The sequence below is a fragment of the Serinus canaria genome, chromosome 1 (genome assembly GCF_022539315.1).
Source record: "Serinus canaria isolate serCan28SL12 chromosome 1, serCan2020, whole genome shotgun sequence".
Lineage (NCBI taxonomy): Eukaryota > Metazoa > Chordata > Aves > Passeriformes > Fringillidae > Serinus > Serinus canaria.
The window spans coordinates 28,315,148-28,335,496 of NC_066313.1; the positions used below are offsets into that span (position 1 = coordinate 28,315,148).

The window sequence follows — 20,349 nt, forward strand, 5'->3', positions numbered from 1 at the left end:
CGTGACCGGGCCAGGGCTGCGCCGGGCGCCAAATTCAAACCGGGGCCGCTCCGGGAGCGCCGGGGCCGCTGCCGCCCTGCATCGGCTCTGCCCCGGCCCAGCAGCTGGTGGGTCGCGACCGGAGCCCGCCACCACCCTCCGGTGCCCCTGGCAAAGGTCGGCACCCCTCGGAGGGCCACGCTAAGGCCGCCGCGCGGGCGGGAGAGGGCAGGGCCTGGGCCCGGCCCGGGGCGGAAGGCCCCGCGGGAGCAGGTGAGTTTGCTGGCCGGGGCGGCAGCGCAGGGGCTGGAGTGGGTGAAGAAGGAGCTGGGAGCGCTTTGGCGCTGCCCTCCGTGCCCCCCTCGGGTCAGCGCGCACACAGCGGTGCTCCCGGGTCTGTGCGGGAAATGGCAGATGAGGCCTCCTTGGGAAGTGAAGAGCTCCTGTTCCTGCTCACAGGAACGCAGCCTGCGGGAGGCTGGCTCTGGGCTCTTCGTTTGGCGCTGTCTCTCCTTAAGGGGGTGGAGCAGATCGCAAAGGGCCATGCTTGTGCCGGGTGCCTGACCCGCGTGGAATGATCGCCCGGCTGTCTGCTCCCTGTGCATAGGGCATCAGCTCAGCTTGTTATCTGCTGGACTCTACTTTGTATCAATGTAGGGCATTCTTACTGAGAATTTTCTCTTTACTTGCTTACCCCATTAAATCTAGCAATGCAAAAGGCCTTTTTTTTTTCTTGGTATCTGTTTCTATTCTGCTTGCCATCTCTAATGATAAACAATAAGTACAATTTGCATTGTTCTGGTATAGTTTGCAGAAAGGCACAGACTCCACCGAATTACTGATGCCATTATTAGCAGTATTCTCCCAGCATCTTACCCTGGAAGCAGTATCTCTGAATTTTATTTCCTCTGCTTCCAGCCTTATAGTCAAATGCGTTGTCCAAAAGTTTGACATCTAAATTGTATGCTGCCCAATGATGAATTAACATGGTTCTTAACAAATCTACAAAAGGAATTAGCAGCACATTTACTTGTTGTCTATCTTAAAACACCTTACTTCTGCTGCATTTATTGTGTGGCTTTGTAGTGTTCAGGGCAATCTCTGTTTCCCAGATCTTGAACGATCTGTAAATTCAATTTTCACACAGGTTGTGTAATCTGCTGCTTAGAGCAATCAACTGTAAGAATCAGCACTGCTATTTCTATATTCTACCTCCCCTCCAGCTTGCTGGCTGATGCTGGTCACATTACAGCTAAGTCTTTCTGTAAAGCACATACAAAACACATTGCTCATTCTTATGTACTTTATAATGCAAGTTATCTACTCTGCAAATCTCTCCCATCCTGCTTACACAAGGTGTGGGTTAGGGAGGTACAGTATGATTTTTCAGTAGCCTTGTCAGCCTTATTAAATGCTTTCAATTTTAATTTTCTGTTATGTGTTTCTAGCTTTGTAGAAACTGCTGAGAATGTGTGCTCTGTGGGAGGTCTTGAGAGATGATTTGCTGCAGCCTTTATGTTGTACCTTTTGTTTTGCAGGATTTGTTCCTCTCCCTTTCAATGGAGAGTGACAGTATAGATCAATAATGAGGACCAGCCCTCGCAGGCCCTTAATTCTCAAAAGACGAAAACTGACCCTCCCACAGAATGATGAATCCAGTACTTCAGCAAGAGATGAGAACAGAGGTCAGGATGAAAAGGCTCCTAAGCAGGAGCACAGGCAGGAAGACCAACACAACAGACAACCCAGAGACAAAAGGGAATGTGGCCTGCAGAAATTCCCAGCAGGAATAAAGATAATTGACCACCCTACAATGCCCAACACACAGGTGGTGGCCATCCCTACAAATGCTGATATCCAGAGCATCATAGAGGCATTGACAGCAAAAGGAAAAGAGTGTGGCAACAATGGACCCAACAAGTTCATTCTCATTAGCAGCGGGGGCACATCCCGTTCAGCAGGTCCAGCAGCATCGCAGCATCTCCCATCAGAGAAGAAAGCCAGTGCAGCCATCAAGGCTGCAGTTAGTCAAGAAAGAGAGAAGAATGTTGCACAGACATCTGGCCTTGCAGGCAGTACCGCACTCTGGCATTCAAGAGTTGATCCTGTGGTTGGGCAGGAGCAGGAGACCAACAGTATGTAGCCTTTACCTTTTTTTTTTGTCTTGACAGACAAAGAGATGTGAAATGGGCCAAGGAGTGCAGCACTTGCATCTTGGTTTGCAGTAATTATTAATATTTTGTTAATTACAAAATACCTATGGATGGGATTCTAATAATCTACACAGCACTGCATATGTAGTGAAATCTGAAGGATTATAGTGGACATATTTTTTTGGTGGGAGACATCTGAGCTTCTGACTTAAGTTTTGTGCTTTCTATTTCTTGAAGTACTAGATCAACATTGTCCTGTTTTGGCTGACAATAGTCTGGTTTGAGTGTTTGTTTTTAAGGCTGCAGCTCTTTCCAGAAACTGGTCAACTACACATGAAATCAGGAATTCAAGGTGAATTCCTTCCACAATATTAGTGTTGCAACACCATCTTTTAGCCGTGTGACTTGTGCCTTTGACAGCTGAGGTGAAGGGGTAGCAGGCTTACTTTTGAGACAGCAGGGTTATGGCAAGGGGAAGGCTGTAGCCTAGCTGGGCTTGAGTAAAGCCTTTGACACTGTCTCCCACAGCATTATTCTGGAAAAGCTGGCAGCCCCTGACTTGGTCAGGTTCACTCTTCAGTGGTTTAAAACTGGCTGGATGTCTGGGTCCAGAGGGTGGTGCTGAACGGTGCTGCATCTGGCTGGTCACCAGTCACTGGTGGGGTACCTCATAGCTCAGGGTTGGGGCCAGTCCTGTTTACTCTGGATATCAATGATCAGGATAAGGGGATCGAGGGCATCCTCAGTAAATTCACAGATGACTCCAAGTTGGCTGGGAGTGTGGATCTGCTGGAAGTCAGGAGGGCTCTGCAGAGGGATCTGGACCAGCTGGATCCATGGGTCAAGGCTAATTTTGTGATGTTCAATAAGACCAGGTACCAGGTCCTGCAGTTGCATTGCAACAACCCCAGGCAGTGCTACAAGCTGGGGGAAGAGGGTCTGGAAAACTGCCCTGTAGGAAAAGACCTGGGCATACTGGTCAACAGCAGCTGAACATGAGCCAGCTGTGCCCAGGTGGCCAAGAAGGCCAATGGCATCCTGGCCTGTACCAGCAATGGTGTGTCCTGCAGGACCAGGGCAGAGATTGTCCACCTGTACTCGGTGCTGGTCAGGTCACACCTTGAGATCTGTTCAGTTTTGTGCCACTCATGAAGCAAAGACATTGAGGTGCTGGAGCCTGTCCAGAGAAGGACAACAGAGCTGGTGAAGAGTCTGGAGCACAGGTCTGATGAGGAAGAGCTGAAGGAGCTGGGGGTGTTCAGTCTGAAGAAAAAGAGGCTCATGGGGACCTTATCACTCTCTACAACTGCTTCAAAAGAGGCTGTAGAGCAATGGGGGTTGCCTTCTCCTAGGCAACAAATGACAGGACAAAAGGGCATAGCCTCAAGCTGTGCCAAGGAATGTTCAGGTTGGACATAATGAAGAATTTCTTTCCTAAAAGAGTTGTCAAGCATTGGAACAGACTGGACAGGGAGGTTTGGAGTCACCATCCCTAGAGGTGTTCAAGAAACAACTGGATGCTGCAGTCAGTGCCATGATCTTGTTGATAAGGTGGTGTTTGGTCACAGACTGGACTTGATGGTCTTGGAGGACTCTTTTAACCTAAATTATTGTGTGATTATTATATGGGCTTGTTATCCCAACAGGCAGTGGTGAGACAACGAGTTCTGTGTTGGACAACAGCCTCACCAACATCCAGTGGCTGGGGAAGATGAGATCTGATGGGCTAAATCCCTCTTCTGTGAAGGAAGACACAGAGAAAGAGAATCAGATGCCTCTGCGGGAAAGAGTCAAGGTAAGTCGGAGAATACAAGAGCATGTGCTAAAACTTTTGATAAGGAAGTTATCTACATGGATCAGAATACTCGCAAGAATTAAGCATTGCTCTCTCTAAGTAACCTGAGTTTGACTTTTACTGATATGAATAGCAGAATCCAGAGAGGATCCAGGGATGTTCCATGGGCCTTCTTGTCAGCTTCATGAACATTCATGTATTGCCCATTCTGTCTTTCAGACTGAAGAGGAAGATGCTGCTGCTATTCCAACTGCTGCTGAGTCCTCCTCATGGCAGGATTCGGTGTCAGAACGACCTCCTTACTCCTACATGGCCATGATCCAGTTTGCCATCAACAGCACGGAGAAGAAGCGCATGACCCTGAAGGACATCTATACCTGGATTGAGGATCATTTCCCTTATTTTAAACATGTAGCTAAGCCAGGTTGGAAGGTAACAAGCAGGCCCTCAAGTTGCTGTGGGTGATGTTACATGCCTTCTGGATCAAAATGAAAAGTTGTTTCCCAGCCTGCAAAGCAAGATGGAAACTCATTTAAACATTCCACCCCAAATACACTCTCACTCCAGATGTTCACTGTACCACTTCTTGTATTTCTTGCCTCATCCTACTTAAACAAGATGATGGGATGTTTGATCACTGGAGTGAGAAAAGGGATCTCAGGAGTACATAGAATAAGAGACTGAAGACAGGGTTGGCTGGGTATGCTGTGAACATGAAAGTTTGATGTTGTCTGCACTTTGGAACATAATCCCTCTGCTAGGGCTGCCATGTTTGAGGTAGGCCTTGCTATGCTGATAACAAAACTACTGCTTTTCAACCTTCCCCTCACTCCTTTCTCCTCAGAACTCCATCCGGCACAATCTGTCCCTTCATGATATGTTTGTCCGTGAGACATCTGCCAATGGTAAAATCTCCTTCTGGACTATTCACCCTGATGCCAACCGCTGCCTAACATTGGACCAGGTATTTAAGGTGAGTTGCCTCATGCAAAGAAAATAGGACAGGCTATGCAGTTTCTAAATACCACACTAGCCTGATGCACTTTATTTTAACTGTAAGGTCAAGCTGCTTTGACATCAGCCTCTTTGTAGAAGCTGGATTCAGTCACTTCACTTAACAAATAAACAAACTCTGCATTTGAAAGAAAAGGTGCTGTGGCTGTGCTTTTGATCTGGAGCTTCTGTGGAATATGTTTATTCTCCACGTGCTGTGCCAAATATAATAGTCAGGTTGTTCAACTCCTTTCCATGGGCCTGATTTAAATTCCTAATGAGAAGATTTCCACTGAGGCCAACTAAGTATTCCTATGGTGTTTGATAAGTCAGTAATAGGATGGAATTGTCCTAGCCCAAATAGGTATTTTAGGAAGATTTTGTCAGAGAAATCGAACTTGGGAGTCTGGTATAGGTGTGTTTAAACTCTTGTGTTTTCTGCAGTGGGTGGCTAGAATTAACTTTTGTTTGCTCAGATTATACAAGTTTAAAATGTCCCATTTGTCTCCCTCTTTGGTTGATAACTTCATCTTAAATTTTTTTCCTGCTCAATGCCTTCTGCCACCAGCCGCTGGACTTGGGGTCACCAACATCGCCTGAGTACTCTGAATCAGTAAGAATTACCGTCTGGCTCGGGGCTTGATCTTCCATTCTCTTCTTGCCAGTCACTCAAGGAAGGGACAACAGGCTTGGGGAGGGGGACTGGGTCACTGCTGCATCTACTCATACAGCTCCATGCTTACCCTTTGTGGGGACAGGGGTCTAGCCAGTGTCTGACTGCCTTCAGATGGTACAGTCTCTCGAGCTGGTAAAGCTGGACAGCTTTGAGCAACTTGGAGGCCTACTGCTGAAGTAGGCTGCAATCAACACCAATAGGCTTCAGAGAACAAGCCCAAAAAGATTTCTGGTAAAATCATCTCCATGACAACAGTTCCAGTATGTTCTGGGGCTCAGATCCAGAGAGAATAGGATCTCTCTGTGCTCCTTTTTCATTTTGGAACCCACTGCATTGTGAGTGACTCTTGGAAGGATGAACCTGTTTGCTGTTTCTCTCTCATTCAGCTGTTTTAACAGTGAAGAATTTGTAAACATCCACTCAAACACTTCTGTCACAGCTACAACCTCGGCCTTCTTTCCATCTGCTCAGAATTCTGATCCCATTGTCGCCTCTGCTATTCCTTTTGAACACCTATCTGGTCTATGGTTTGTATAGACATCCAATATACAGTAAAGCCATCCTATTCATTGTTCCTTGGGCACTGAGGGTGCCAAAACCAGTTCACTTCTGCAGTAGAGTCTGCAGCTGGAGCAGCTCTGTCATGTCATCTCTTTTCCTACACAGCTTTTGGTGGGCAGCTGGCTTTGGGATGGCATGGCTGCAAACCAGCAAGTGGCACAGACCTAGAGCCAGCCTGAGTGCTGGGTGCTAACAGCTGCTCTCTTTGCATTAGTCCAGCACAGACCTCTGGTTTCACAGTTCTCAGTGAGGCAGCAGAATAAATGTGGATTCTTTTCTTTTAATCTCTCTCTTTTCTCCTTCTCCTCTTACTTACCTCACAATGACTGCAGCAACAAAAGAATCGTCTTCCAGATCCCCTGAAGAACATGGGAAGCAAAACTGAACCCCAGAATTCACGTAAGTGTCCCCAGCGGTCTGGGCCAAAGAGAATCAATCCAATAAATCTGGGGCATTCTCCCAGATTTCTTTAGGAATACAAATGGAGCGTGTTGTCCCTGTTGGCCAGCTTTTATGCTCCTTACTGCCAGGCTTGAAATGGAAAGCAGTGTTGTTGTGTCTGAGGGGATGTGATGGTGAGATGGTGGGCACTGGGCACTCAGTGGAGTGAGAGCCCAAACCTGAGGGGTAGGATCTGCATGAAAGGTTATTTTCTTGTTCATGAGGCTTCTGGCTTGGTATTTGTATCCCTAAAATTAGCAGAGAAGGCAAGTGATCTGATCAAATGTTTCTTTTTGAGATGTCTGGAAGGACTTTCTGTAAGGTGCCTGGGTTTCAAGAAGTAGCAGTGGAGAACAGGCAAAAGTGAGTCCCTTCTTTTCCCTTCCAGGCCGAAAGATGAAGCCTTTGCTTCCTCGTGTCAACTCCTACCTGGTTCCAATCCAGTTTCCTTTGAGTCAGCCTCTTGTCTTGCAGCCTTCTATGAAGGTTCCTCTGTCCATGGCACAGGGAGCATCCCTTAACAGCTCGGAGACTTTGCAGAGCAATAAGCGTGTGTGCATTGCTCCAAAGGTTGGTTTCTTGCTTTCCAAGGAGTTTTCATGGGGGTTAGAGTGGGTTTTTTTCCTGTTTTTTTTTTTTTTTTTCTTTTTTTCTTTTTTTATAAGGGGGGCAAGGAGGGGGCTAAGAAAGTTGTGGGGATTTGTTTTGAGGGAGGGATGAGTTTGTTTGGATTTTTTGTTTACTTTTTTTTTGTATCTCTTGCCTTCAATGAACCTCCTCTTCATATGGTTCCTTTGTGCGTCTTTACTTAGGTGCTCTAAAACTCCAAGCTCCTATCAACGAACTAGCTAGTGATAATCCTTGCAATCCTTTACTGTCTCTAGGCTGACTACTACCTGCTAGTTTATTTGCTCTAAGGATGTTTCTCTAATTCACTAGAGGAAGGGGCTCTATGGCTTGGTCAAGACAATTTTTCGTTACTGCTGAGATGTGAAGAAAGAAGAATGGGAGGAATGGCTTTGTTCTGATCCTAAAACATTCATATTTTGATAGCTCTATAGACAATAACAGTAAGGAGCTTCTGAAAGGGTATATATTTATATGGAGTCTCTTCCCAGAGGATTTCTGTATCTGCTGTTTGCTAATTCTGTGAAGTTCACAGTTATTCTGGAAAAACAGTTATTAAACAGATCTTTTTCTTGGCATCTCACTGACTGCTCTTGAATACTTAGACATTGTAAAGCTTTAGCTTCTTCCATCCTGTCTAACCATAATCCTATTTTCCTTTGTATGCCTGCTGCTTTATGTTCTCTCCAGCTATGATTGATCTTTCTCCTGTGCTGTTTTTTCTTTTGATAACCTCATTTTTTTCTCTTCCTTTTCCTTGGTTTCTGGGAAAGCTGTCCTTGTTCATTTTGTTATTAACATTTAGATAATGTAAGAAAAAATCAAAGGGGTTATATTTTTTCCAGAAATATTCAGCTCTCCTTCTGCCTGTACTCCCAGAAGTTTCTCAGAGCAGGAGTGCTCTGAAGGGTATGACTTTGTCACTTAGCTAGAGTCCTTCCCATGTGATCCTTAGGCTTCTTTCTATCAACTTCACAGAGGTCAATCTCAGTCTGTTGTAATTACTGCTTCCTGAATATCTTCCTCTTACCCTTTCTGCTGACCTTAAATGCCAGTCTTTCTTTTCTTTCCGTTGTTATTTGGATTTTTGGGTAGCTGAGATCCTTGCTTACTGACTGCATGTCACCTGTGTTTCGCTGTAGATGTCCCTGTCTGCAGAAGAGTCACCCTGTTTACCCCCAGCTGCTGTCAAGGAGGAAGGTCAATGTGATGCAGGTTTATTTTCCCCAACCCATTCCATACAGGAGAACAGCTCCCAGCCTGGTGAGGAATTGTCTCCTTTCCCAGAGGGTGCCTGTGTGAAGGAGGAAGAAGGCTCTCAGCTGGATCCCTGGCTGTCCCCATTTGCCTCAACCGTAACAGTCAAGGAAGAGCCAAGCTTCTTCCTCCCAGACTCATCCACAAAGGAGAGGAAACAGTTCACCACACTCAAGTCCCCATCTAAGGTGGTTTCTGACTCTTTAGTTATAAAGAGGAGGGAAAGGCGAGAAGTGGGCAGATCCAGAAGGAAACAACGCCTAGCACTGCCTTGTTCGGAGGAGCCTGTCCTTGTTCTGCCAGAAAGCAGTGGCTTTGACCCTTTCCGGTTAGGGGCAGACCATCCCTTCCCCCAGGAAAACCAGCCCCTGGAGAACATATCACAGCTCAGCTGCTCACAAGGAGAAGAGGGGGCCTTTAAAACACCCATCAAAGACATCTTCAGCAAATTGCCTGTTTCTTCCACTCCCAGCAAAGTTTCAGCCACTACTGCCCCTTCACTAGAGGTCCTTGATCCCTGGAAGTCTGCTTCCTTAGCCAAAGGAAGTCATGAGCTGGACTTCAGTCCGGTGAAAACCCTTCAGTTGCCATTCACGCCCCTCCACGACAACCAGGACTTGCTGGGTTTTAACAGCACACCCCTTAAAAATCCTCTCTTTGAATCTCCTCGAGAACTGCTCAATACAGAATCCAGTGACATGGTCCTTGTGCCCCTCACGAGCTCTCCAGCGTTCATTCGTGACACTCCCAAGCAATCCTCTGTTGAACTGACAGCCTCTGGCTTTACTGAAAACCGGTCACTCATGGAGGGCCTTATCCTGGACACCATGAATGACAGCCTCAGCAAAATCCTTCTAGATATCAGCTTTCCTGGTCTTGAGGATGAAAATTTAGGAACAGACATTAGTTGGTCTCAGCTCATACCTGAACTGAAGTGAACTGGCCTGAGGACTGAATTTGACTTGTTCTGATGTTACAGAAAGAACCCCACTCTTCTGAGATTCATTCATGTAATCTAAGATAACTGCTTTTGACAAGTTCCCATATCCATGGGAGCAGAGAGCATTGACTCCTGCTAAGCTGGGAAACAGCCCCATCAGCTGCTACGGGCTTGCTTTTAAGATGCTGTAGACTTTGAGTGGAACAAGATGATAGAATTTCTCTAGCCTTGTGCTAGAGATAGCCTCTCTCCAGGGATTCTTATCATGAGAACATCTAGGTAGGCCCTGAATGGCATTTGCTATTCAAGGTATCAGAGGAAACAATAGTACAATAGGAAAGAGCCCAGGAACCTCTTCCTAGCTCTGTCCTTTACTTTGTATCCCCTATTACTTGGTATATTCTGTCTAGTTTTAATGGCTGTAAATACTGTACATCATTAAATTAGCCCTTAATTATAATAATAATAATAATTTTATTATTGTAGGGTTATGGGAATATTTGGCCTGGTAAGGGTTTGACCTAGAGTGTGTTGTCCCTATGTTCACATCTCTTATATTCTTCTACCCTAGCTGAAAGCCCAATTTTATTTTTTTTTCTTCAAAAACACATTGGTCTAGGTTGTTTTAAAGGTTGCTGGGACAAAGATCTGAAAAATTCTGTATATGTGACCCAAGTCAAACTGAAGCAGGTTATCTGGATTGCAGCATAAAATCTTGGTTTGGCTTCCTTTACCCAGGCTGGAATGGAGAAGAGCTTGGATCAAGCCTTATAGCTCTTCTGATTCCAGAGGTCTGTTACATACCTAGGGGACTAGGTAGAGACACTTAGAATAAGATGGACCTCTATTGAATGGTTAAAGCTGCCCCCATTACAGTCAGCAGTTCTAGATTTAAAAGGGAATATAAAATATATTACATTCCTTTTAAATATAAAGGGAATGCTGATATTTCCACTGAAAATTGACTTCTGGAAACACAAGGTATGTATTGCTTGGTGCAATAGAACAACTCCTCCTAGTTCTCTAGAACTTAAGTAATGGAAGAAATTGCCATGGCAAAGATCTGATCCTTCTGCTTGCAGACAAGTGGTGACTCCTGTATCCAAATACTCAATAAAGCTTCTGTGGGAACACAGCTGAGTGTTATCTGTACCACCCCTAGCAGCCTGCTGGGATTGGCCCATAGCACAAGCAACCCCTTCTTATCTCATGTCTGTGTGCTTTTTGATCACTGAGTGAGTGACCATTTGGACATTTTCAGACCTTGTTTAGTTAACCCACTGCTTCATAAAAAACACTTTTTCCTGCTGCTTATGGGTAAATCTAGACTATCTGAGCCAGAAGCATACAAACATCACAACACCACCTGCAGACTAATTTCTGTATCTTCTAAATGCAAAACAAATATTGCTGGAAACTATTTCTACCTTCTCCTATAAACATAAAACCAGTTTTAAATGTGTGTGGTTTTCTGAACTGTAGTGCACTTGTGTATTGTTAGGGGTTATTTGCCCTCATAAAATGTTTCCAAACTTTGGTTTAATGGTTATAATTTCAGTCTTTCTGGGGTGACAAGGCTGCAGAAGGGGCCTGCTTTCACACACTTTCTACTAGTCCATCTTACACAGCTGTTAACACTCTGCTTGGCTCTCTCAAGGCATCCTCTCTCCCTTTTATCTTACTTCTGGCTCCTGAGAGGATGTGTGCACATAACTGACGCCTGAGAGCCAGCTAAGATCATGTCTTCAGCAAAAATTGAAATTTTCTTGTCCTTGGTGTCAATTGCAGGCAGGTTTTCCCCTGCTGTCCCTGTCAGCTGAGATGCTTTGATGGCCACCTCACATTTTATTTTGAACATAATAGTGCCGAAGTTTTGGTTCCCTTCTTGTTATGTATTCCAGTGAGAGCACTGCTCAAGGGCAATTATATCAAAAAAGGTAGTGGAGGGAACAACAGAAAAAATTAGAATAAGCAATTCTACCTCTTGCTCCCAGAAGAGATGGCCCAGTGTTTTGGCCAAAGTAGTTCAAAGCACCACTTGGTGAGGACTCAATTACAAAGTATGACTATTGCTCTCCATTTATGTTTGCCTGATATTCTGCCTGGCTGTTTTCCTTAAGGAAAGGCAGTTATCACCTGTTCCTCTGCAGGCTCAGAATTAGGGTTAGAGTGTAGAGGTATGTTCTTGTCAGAAAGTAGATGCCTCTGTCCACCCTCCTGCAGTAAGAGCAGGGCCATACTTCATGTCTTCTCATCAGCCCAAGAGCAGGAAGGCACAGCTCTTCACACCCTTTGCACAGCACTCCCAGGGCTTCTCTGAATAATGTGCAGGAGAATCCCAGGACTGTCCTTGCATTCTGATAAGAGCAAAGGTGTTTAACACCTTCCAGCCTGTAAAAGCAAACATTAATTTAGGATAAAAATTTTAATGGATCTGGGACACGCAAATCTGCAGGGAGCCAGCAAATGCTGTGGATGTTCTGCTCCTCTGACAACTCTGCTTGATACCTGGAGTGTGATGGACCCAAAGGAGAAGGTAATTCCCTTTCATTGGTTGAGTTTTGTCAGCTGCAAAGGACTGGAGGCCCCCTGAGGTGAGGTAAGCAAGGACGATTGCCACCCTTTTGACTTTTGCAACTTGGCTAGTAGTGGAAAAACTTGATCACTTCCCCATATGGAAGAAAAGAGACCCTGTTTTACATTGCAGAAATCTTTTCATGAGGATGCCAGGCCTTCATTTCTGCCAGAAGGCAATCTAGCTCTTAACAAAGGTGAAAATTTCTTTTTTAGTAAAGAACCTGACTTCTCCTTTAAAATGCACAATAGGCTCAGAGAAAAATGACAGGCTTGAAAAATGTGAGCTGGTTCCTGAAGAGAAATAGTTTATCTCCCCACGTCCCTTTTTCCAGAAGAGGTGAGCTACAACTGGATAAAAAGATATTCAGGGTATAACAAAGTATTAGCTGCCTGAGATTAAGAAGAAAATGTCCTGCTTCACTACTCATCTCAGACTGGCTTCTTGCTTTGAAACAAGCAGAGTTTTAGAACGTCAAGACCATGAATCTGAGCTGCTGATGCAGGTCAAATGACACATTTGTCCTTGTGCTTCAGTTACATTTCTGGGAAAAATAAGTGTAATAAATACCCAGTTACAGTTTACAGGCAAATGATTATGCAAAGCAGATTCTCTTCCACATCTCAAAATCTGTGGGAAGTCATTATATAGAGCACACTGATGAACTGTTTGCATACAAATATATAATCAGAATTATTTATCCTCCATACATGCTTTTTTTTTTTTTTGATGCACCAAATTTTAAGCAGAAATATCTAATGATGTTATTTAATAAAGTCAAGGAAAACAGCCAGCACAAATTATTATGGAACTACAATCAGACATGGATTTATGCTACAGTGCCTGCTGTTGGTCTCTATTACCTTCTCATGCACGTAAAGGAGGTTGCTGCCAACAGGGCCTCTGTTTATTTAGCTGTGTAATTTGTAGAAGGTAGGTTTTCTGTACTCATCTGTGGCTACAAACAGGAGATTGGCTCATTAGAATCCTGACTGTTAAATGGATGGAAAAATTTTCCAGCAGGACAAAAAAACCCTCATCTTCACTGGACTTGGGAAGAATCCCTTAATATTGTTGATATTTTATATAGAACACTGTTTCTCACTACAAGTATGGTATCTTTTCTTGGTGCATTGTATTCTTTCACATCTGATGTATTTTTCTATACATTTTAATAAAGACAAAGTTTTGGATAATATCATCATGCAACAGGCCAGACCATTGCATCTCAGCTTTATACTTTTCTCATGAAGAAACTGTTTAGATTACTTACATGTTTTGGGGGTTTTCACTCTGAATTCTGAGATTGCATGTTTGTCTATGCACAAAGCTATTTTTCATTCTGGAACTGTGTTTCAGCTGGAATTTCTATTGTGGATAATGCAGGTATATTGCAAATCCCTGAAGCACTTGATTTAGGAGAATTTATATGAGTCTGCTGGTCTAATCTGTACTGAGTTATCAACATGTATTTTCCACTTCAAGCTTCACTTTAGGAAAGCTTCTGTTTGAAGCAGTTTTGCCTGCTCTCATGGTAGCCTTAAAAGTTTGGACAATTTGATATATTTAGTATCCATGAGGGGAAGAAAGGTCAGGAATGCAGTCGAAGTGACACCATTAAGCACATACCTTGGAACTTGCAGGATTGCTGGAGATGCCTTCAGCATCAGTATGGTTTTCCAAGTATTTGCAAGTAATGATGTTAATGACACAGAATGGTCTGATCTGAGGAGCTCCAGGCTGTAGCTAATTAGTTCCTGACTGCACTCTGCTGTGCATACCCAAGGGACTGGCATGCTACAGTGATAAGAGCTGTTTTGCTCTTTCCCATGGCTGACTCTCAGGTTTTATTTATTTGCTGTTTTTATTAAAATCTTGAAGTCAGGAGACCATGAGATAATCTCAGCTGCCATTTAAATCAGGCCAAGGCCTAACCATCAAGAATGTAACAAACAGCTGGTGCACATAACAAGTGCAGCCCAAAGGCTAGGAAACCAAAGGAGTCCAGTACTAAAAATCAAAAATAAAATTACATTGTTATAGCAGCATTGTTATCCATCAAATCCCTGGGGTGATAACACATCCCTCTGCCACTGTATGTGCATTGTGTACACAAAGCTGCCTCTGCACTGCAAGTACTACTGTGCTGGTGATTCCATCATAAAATCCTGAATTGTCTGAGCAGAAAATAGCCATACTGAATATCAGCCTCAGGTAGAGTTATTCTACTGGGGAGAGAAGGGGCAGGGAACAGAGGGAATGCAGTTCAAGCAGCCCAATTGCTTCTATAAATAAGAGCACACAAATATTTTGCTAGGATTAAAAAAGCTTTTGTAGCAAACATTTTCTTGAAAAGAATTAGCACCTCCTTGCTTTATAAGGGTTTTTGTCAGGTTGTCCTTCTTGGCTTTGATGTTTCCCTTTTTATGAGCTGAGTGAAAATATTCCAGTTTTTGGCTGTTATGAACATTCTTTTAAAAAATCTATTTCATATTCTTACCAGAGTCAGCTGGCAACTAAAATCTGAGAAGAGATTTATTCAGTACAGTGTGCCCCAGCACAGACTTGCTGGAGCGTATGGAGATTTCTTCCTGAACTTGTTCTTTGTGACTTCCAGAAGCTGAGCATGGCACCATGAGCTCTCTTGTGTCCAAGGGACTTCTGCTGGCCACAGGGAGTGGGTGACACAAAGAAAGATCTTGGTAAGATGAAAACGTCTCAAAGAGTCAAATGGAGACAGGGGTCAGGAGACAAAGAATCATAGAATCATCTAGGTTTGAAAATACCTTTAAGATCATCAAGCTCAACCATTAACCTGACATAGCCAAGCCCACTAAACCACTAAACTAAACTAAACCAAGTCCCTAAGTGTCACATCTTCACATTTCAAATACCTCCAGGGATGGTGACTCAGCCACTTCCCCAAGAAGCCTTTTTCCAATGCTTGATAAACCTTTCCGTTAAGAAATTTTTCCTAATATTCATTTCAAACCTCTACTGGCACAACTTGAGGTTACTTGAGAGCATAAAGAGTCAAAGGTTGGATAAGGACCACAGATCCAACAGTCTTCAGTTTTAAGACTGCGGCAAAATGATCAGGTACCACAGAAAAACATTAGAGATGTGAAATATTTATTTCTGGTCTTGGGTTTGACTCTTTTACAAGGGGTGGGCCAAATGCCTTGCACGTAGCAGCAAGGGGACAATACACTGTGGAAAGGTGCCAATTCACTGAGCAGGACTGAGGTATTGTCCCTGAAAAGCCATCCACAATGGGAGCATGACTTTAAAGATCTACTCTGTGAATACTGATGCTTGAATTATTGCATTTCTAAATACAAGTCTGCCTGAACAAGAGAACAGGAGGTGGGCTGCAACACCCTTGGCAGTGGCTGACTCCCCCACTGGTTAAGTTAATTTCAGCAAGTTATGCTGCTGACTGATGAAGAACTTAATGGATCTCAACTGCTTTAAGGTGCAAAAGAAGCCATTTGCAAACAAATACAACAGGAAACATCACAGTACACCTGGCAGCTGCTGACAGGGAAGTTTTGCACAGTATCTGATGATACTGTGAGAGATCTGCTCTGATTCTATGGTTAGCTGAGCACAGGCAAAAAGTGAATAGGTGATTGTCTTCTTTCTTTCCTCTTGCTGTTCCACATGAAAAAAAAAGTTGTTATAGAAGCCCATAAACAGCCACTCAAAGCACCTTGCCAAGACTCTGTAGGTGGGTTTAGTAATAAGCCCACACATATGCATACCAAATTAAGCTTTACCAGGCAACTGTAACTGTGCTTGCTTTTACTGTTCAAGTATTCAGCTTTAGGGTAGGGACATCCTCTGGAAGGAGCCTTAATGATGTAAAGTTTTCATTATTTTTTTTATGGCTCTATATAGAGACTTAGAAAAAATTGCCTGTGCTAGTGTCAAGTTCATTCTTAGCCTCAAGCTGAGTGGATAATGGAATATTGTTGTCCATACAGGTGGGAAGTGGAGGGACAGCAAAATGAAACAACTACAGAGAGACACAGAGAGGAGAGACACCTTTGAGACTACACATTTCCAAATACTGTGCTATCCACCTTAAATGAGTAACTATCCTTCATCTCAGGCTCTTGCACATTTCTGTGGGTAAGAAAATTTGTACCAGAAATTATTCTATACTTTAAACCTCATGCTGGCCACAGAGAAGCTCTAGCATGAGTAAGACAGTTGTCATTGCTATGAGTATCAGTGGAGATGCACACCAGAAGAGATTCTTTCCCCTCCTGAAAACAAAGCAAAGTCTTCTAGTGAAATTTGTGTAGCTGTGTAATGGAAGGGGAAATTTTGTACTGCCTGCTGCACAATCATCTGTCAGTTTTGTGGCAATGATAATTCCAACCAAACAGAAAAGGCCCTTTTTAAACACAGCTTAGCCCCAAGAAGAAAATCAATACAGAGAGGACACAAATAATTTTATTTATAACAATATTATACTCGTAATTATATTTATAATGCTCAAGAAATATTTATACAGCAGAAGAATTTCATAATGGACAACACTGTTCCAAGTTTGCCAAGGTGCAACCATAAATCTATCCCATAGTGCAGATAACTACAGAGATTTGACCCTAAATTACCTAACTAAGCAAACTATTCTGCTTTCTGACTGACCTTGCTGGCAGGACACACTTTGCTGTCCAGCAGCCGAGCTAAACATTATGTACATCTGAGATGACATTTATCTCAAGGAAACTTGCCAGACATACTCACAGATATAAATACTGCGACTTTTACTTATTATTTCAAGAATACAAAGGTATTTTATTATACAAATAGAAAACTGGAGGGAATTCAAAGCTGAGGAGCCTTTTCTTTTTCAAAGAATCTTTTTCAGAGATGGAAGGGGGAGAGAAGCATGCATGGTTTGCCTGAGTAAGGTTTGTCCTCTCATTCCTCCTCTGCACCATCTGTGCATCCACAGACTGCACAGGCTGTGAGAATGCAGGAAAATGAGCAGAAAGTTGCCTCATTGTTACCCTGCAGTATCCACCACAAGGAATCTCCTGGCTTTGACATAGTTGCTATACCCAGGGTCACTTTTACACCCACTTGAAGCTTACACTACTACTGAGACAGTGCAAAAAACAACCCCTGTGCTGGTTACATTATGTGGGGGTTATTGCTGAGCTCTCTAAGCACCCAGATTGTCACAACAGAAACATAAAGTTCTCCATCTACAATCCACCCTCCCACCTGTACTGTGTCAAATCTCAGGGGGACAAAATAATAGTTTCCAAACTGCTGAAAGAGAAAAATTGAAAGCTGAAAAGAGATCTCTTGGAAAGAGAAACAACCATTAGTAGTTGCACAAGCAGCAGGAGAATATTTTAAAGAGGAATTATTGGGCTAGGTAAAGCTTCTCAGAAGTGAGATATAAGAAAAATCTAGGGCAGAAGGACATCAGTCCGTGAAATTTAAAGCCAAACCAGTGAAAGCCCTCAACAGGGCAGCTTCTCAGACACCTGGGATACTCTCTAATGCTCCTGGCAGAAGGAACTAAAAAACCTTTGTCCCACATTCTTTAATCTCCCAGTTGCTTCCTTCAGCAGAGTCCATTTTTTCCCCTTTACTACTCCAAGTACTATTAATGAATTTCTTCCAACAGATGAATAGCTGACTGGAATATATTGAACCTCTCTTGCCTCTTGGCTGGGCAAATTGGCTACTGGGAAATGCTGCTCTTAGGGGCACCACTTCTGATTTCTTCAGGGCTTCTCAGGCATGGAGGTGCTCAGGTCCAGGGACACAGCTAAAGTGCTTAGAACCTGGACCCTTTTGCCCCAGAGCTCCCACTGACCTATAAGTGCTTGAACTGGGAGGCCAAGCTGGTAGCTGGAGCAGGGAGAAGGGCTTCTATATTCTGTGGAGGCAGAGTGTTTCTTCTATTCTAAATAACACTGTTACACACCCTGTAAAGATTTCTGTATGAAGGGTGCAGAATATCAAGCTAAAATGGGTTATGACTATTTGATGTGACTGCATCAGAAAACAGTTTGTTGGTGTGTATGGGATGTGTATGAACGTTTCCATCAAAATCAGTTTTATTTTTCTAATACAGGTTACTGGTGAGTCATACATTATTTTTTAGGGCCTGCAAAAGATGACTGGGAAAAGTATAACTGCTGCAAATTCCCCTTAAATTTACTGCACTGTGGTCTGATTTCTCATTAGAAAACCTACAGAAGTGTCCATTCTGAAAAAAAAATTAAGAACCACAAAACCAGAAATCACCTAACCTACTCAGTAGATGGGCTCTGTTTAAGAACAGGGTGGACAAAGTAAAAACTGAATAGAAAAAAAGCCAGTGACCTAGAACCTATCATGCCTCTGATGGGAGAATGTAGTACCTTAGCTGATTTCACCCCCATAAAAATGCTGGGGCTTTTTGCCAGATCTATGAACTAATACATCACAGCATATAAAGAGTTAAGTGACCTACATGTAGAAGGAGAGGTGATGAAGGAGGAGAGAAAGCTTTAAACAAGACTTGAAGATTCCTCCCCTTTGAGGCACAAAGAGAGAAACACTTGATGAATTAGGGACCAGGACTAACTGGTGAGACCCAAAAGCAGAACTGCTCAAGCAATGGCTCCAGCCCAGCTGCAAGGCAAACCAATTTTGATCAGGCTTTACCAAAATGCTTTGCAAAACAAACTAATAAAGGGTGGCTCGGTGCAAGGAGGTGCTGGGACTGGGAACTAGGAGAGCTCTCTCCTCTTCATTCCCACATACACATCCAGGGTGGGAGATGATCTCATCAGAAATTGTGTAACTGCAGGGACTGTAGGTGATCTGGTCCTAAGATGTTCTGCAGCACTTTACAGTCTTAGGGTCCATTCTGAGGCTTTAAGAAAATTGGCAGTGCTTTTGCTACCATCATCTGCCTTGTTGTGGTTGAGGTATTCACAGCCAGCAGGAGGGGAAGCACCTCCTGGCCCTGTGGGAGAGTAGAGGTGCATGATTCTGTACTGGTTCACATGGATGGTTAAATGGCCTGATGACAACACTCAGAGGATACTCAGTGGGGCCACAGGAGGTCAAAAGTGTGGGGAAATCAGGAATCAGAGCAACCCACAGCCAAGAAAACAAGATTGTGGGAACACAGATTCCTTGGAAATATCCATTACTAAAATTCTCTTCTTAATTTGACTCAGAGATAGATAAGGACAGCTCAAAACACCTCTGAGCTATTGTTGGGACACTGCATGCACTATGGTATTGAAGTTTGGCCTTAGAGTACAAAGTAGTTAGAATGTATTTCTACTCCCACTCCTGAAAAATCTAGTGCTGTGATTTGGAGGAAACCATAATACCTTGTATTGGATTTGCTTCTTAATATTTAATACTCACAGTCTAGAACACAAAAATAATTGGTATCAATAAATACTGGAATGTTAAATACTACTAAGATAGAAAACAAAACAGAAATACAAACAGAAAGTGTCCTTTTGCAGTAACTTTTGGAGTCATTTGCTGCTATTCCTCCTGTGATGCACATGAAAGCTGTTCCACCCCTTGCTGGCTTTCCTGGAAACATAATGCTGTCCTTAGCTTCACAGCTGAGTAAAGTTTTGGTTCCTCCCCTGCACCTGATATCAGACCTGGTGCTTAGAAGGGCAGTGCATTAACCAGCAAAAAGGGATCAAAATGAGCATCAGTTCAAGTTAAAATTCATAGTTTCAAGGAGGACAATATGGAGACAGAAAGTTGAAAAAGGGAGCTCTACCATGTCCTGTCTCCCCTGAGAGAAGGGATGTCTGCTCTGGTCCAGGCATCCCACACTGCAGCAGTGTCAGCACCGTTTTGGTATAAACAGGGAGCCAAGCCTGCTGGTATCAACAAGCCGGTGATTTCAGGCTCCTGCAACATCAGAGGGGATTGCCTTTGATAGAGTGGAGTGAAAATGAGGGCAGAGTCAGGCACAATACAGAGTCTGCCTTGGCTGGAAGCAGAAACCAGACCTTCAGCATTTCATTCAAGCTACACAGAAAAATCCTTCAGCGCAGCCTATTGCAAAGGCATGACACTCTCTGCAGAAATGAGACTGGGCATGCCTGCCAGGAGCCTTGAGGAGGATACTCTCTCCCATTTACCGAGGCACTGCATCATCTTCCAGGCTGACCCGAGTTGCTGCCAGTATTTACTGAGACGCGGAGAAGCATCAAATCCCCCTGGCAGAGGCAGCGGAGAGCGCAGGCTGCCGCCGGCAGCTGTAGCGTGTTCCCAGGAGCCGGGGACAGGCGGGCACACACACGGACACGGACACACACACGGACACGGGCACACACACGGACACGGACACGG

At 43.9% G+C, this 20,349-nt stretch overlaps 1 protein-coding gene across 2 annotated transcripts; it reads left to right on the forward strand.

Annotated features, from left to right (window-relative positions):
• Positions 1 to 33: 33 nt before the first annotated feature.
• On the forward strand, positions 34 to 10,555 carry FOXM1 (forkhead box M1). 2 transcript variants are annotated; one of them, XM_009102674.4, is made up of 9 exons: positions 34 to 252; positions 1,518 to 2,114; positions 3,779 to 3,927; positions 4,147 to 4,359; positions 4,772 to 4,900; positions 5,489 to 5,533; positions 6,490 to 6,556; positions 6,987 to 7,168; positions 8,368 to 10,555. In XM_009102674.4, exons 2-9 carry the CDS (start codon positions 1,565 to 1,567, stop codon positions 9,418 to 9,420), a joined length of 2,388 nt encoding a protein of 795 aa, XP_009100922.2. In that variant the 5' UTR covers positions 34 to 252; positions 1,518 to 1,564; the 3' UTR covers positions 9,421 to 10,555. The 2 variants fall into 2 exon arrangements, with proteins under 2 accessions (XP_009100922.2, XP_018763839.2); XM_018908294.3 differs by having other exon boundaries at positions 8,470 to 10,555.
• The last annotated feature ends 9,794 nt before the right edge of the window (positions 10,556 to 20,349 follow it).

What these genes read in the sequence shown, in the direction of transcription:
- FOXM1 (XM_009102674.4), top strand. Translation starts at nt 1,565, where the DNA reads ATGAGGACCAGCCCTCGCAGGCCCTTAATTCTCAAAAGACGAAAACTG. An exon ending in CGCCTGAGTACTCTGAATCA is followed by an intron (nt 5,534 to 6,489) that starts GTAAGAATTACC and finishes CAATGACTGCAG; the next exon opens with CAACAAAAGAATCGTCTTCC. An exon ending in GTGTGTGCATTGCTCCAAAG is followed by an intron (nt 7,169 to 8,367) that starts GTTGGTTTCTTG and finishes GTTTCGCTGTAG; the next exon opens with ATGTCCCTGTCTGCAGAAGA.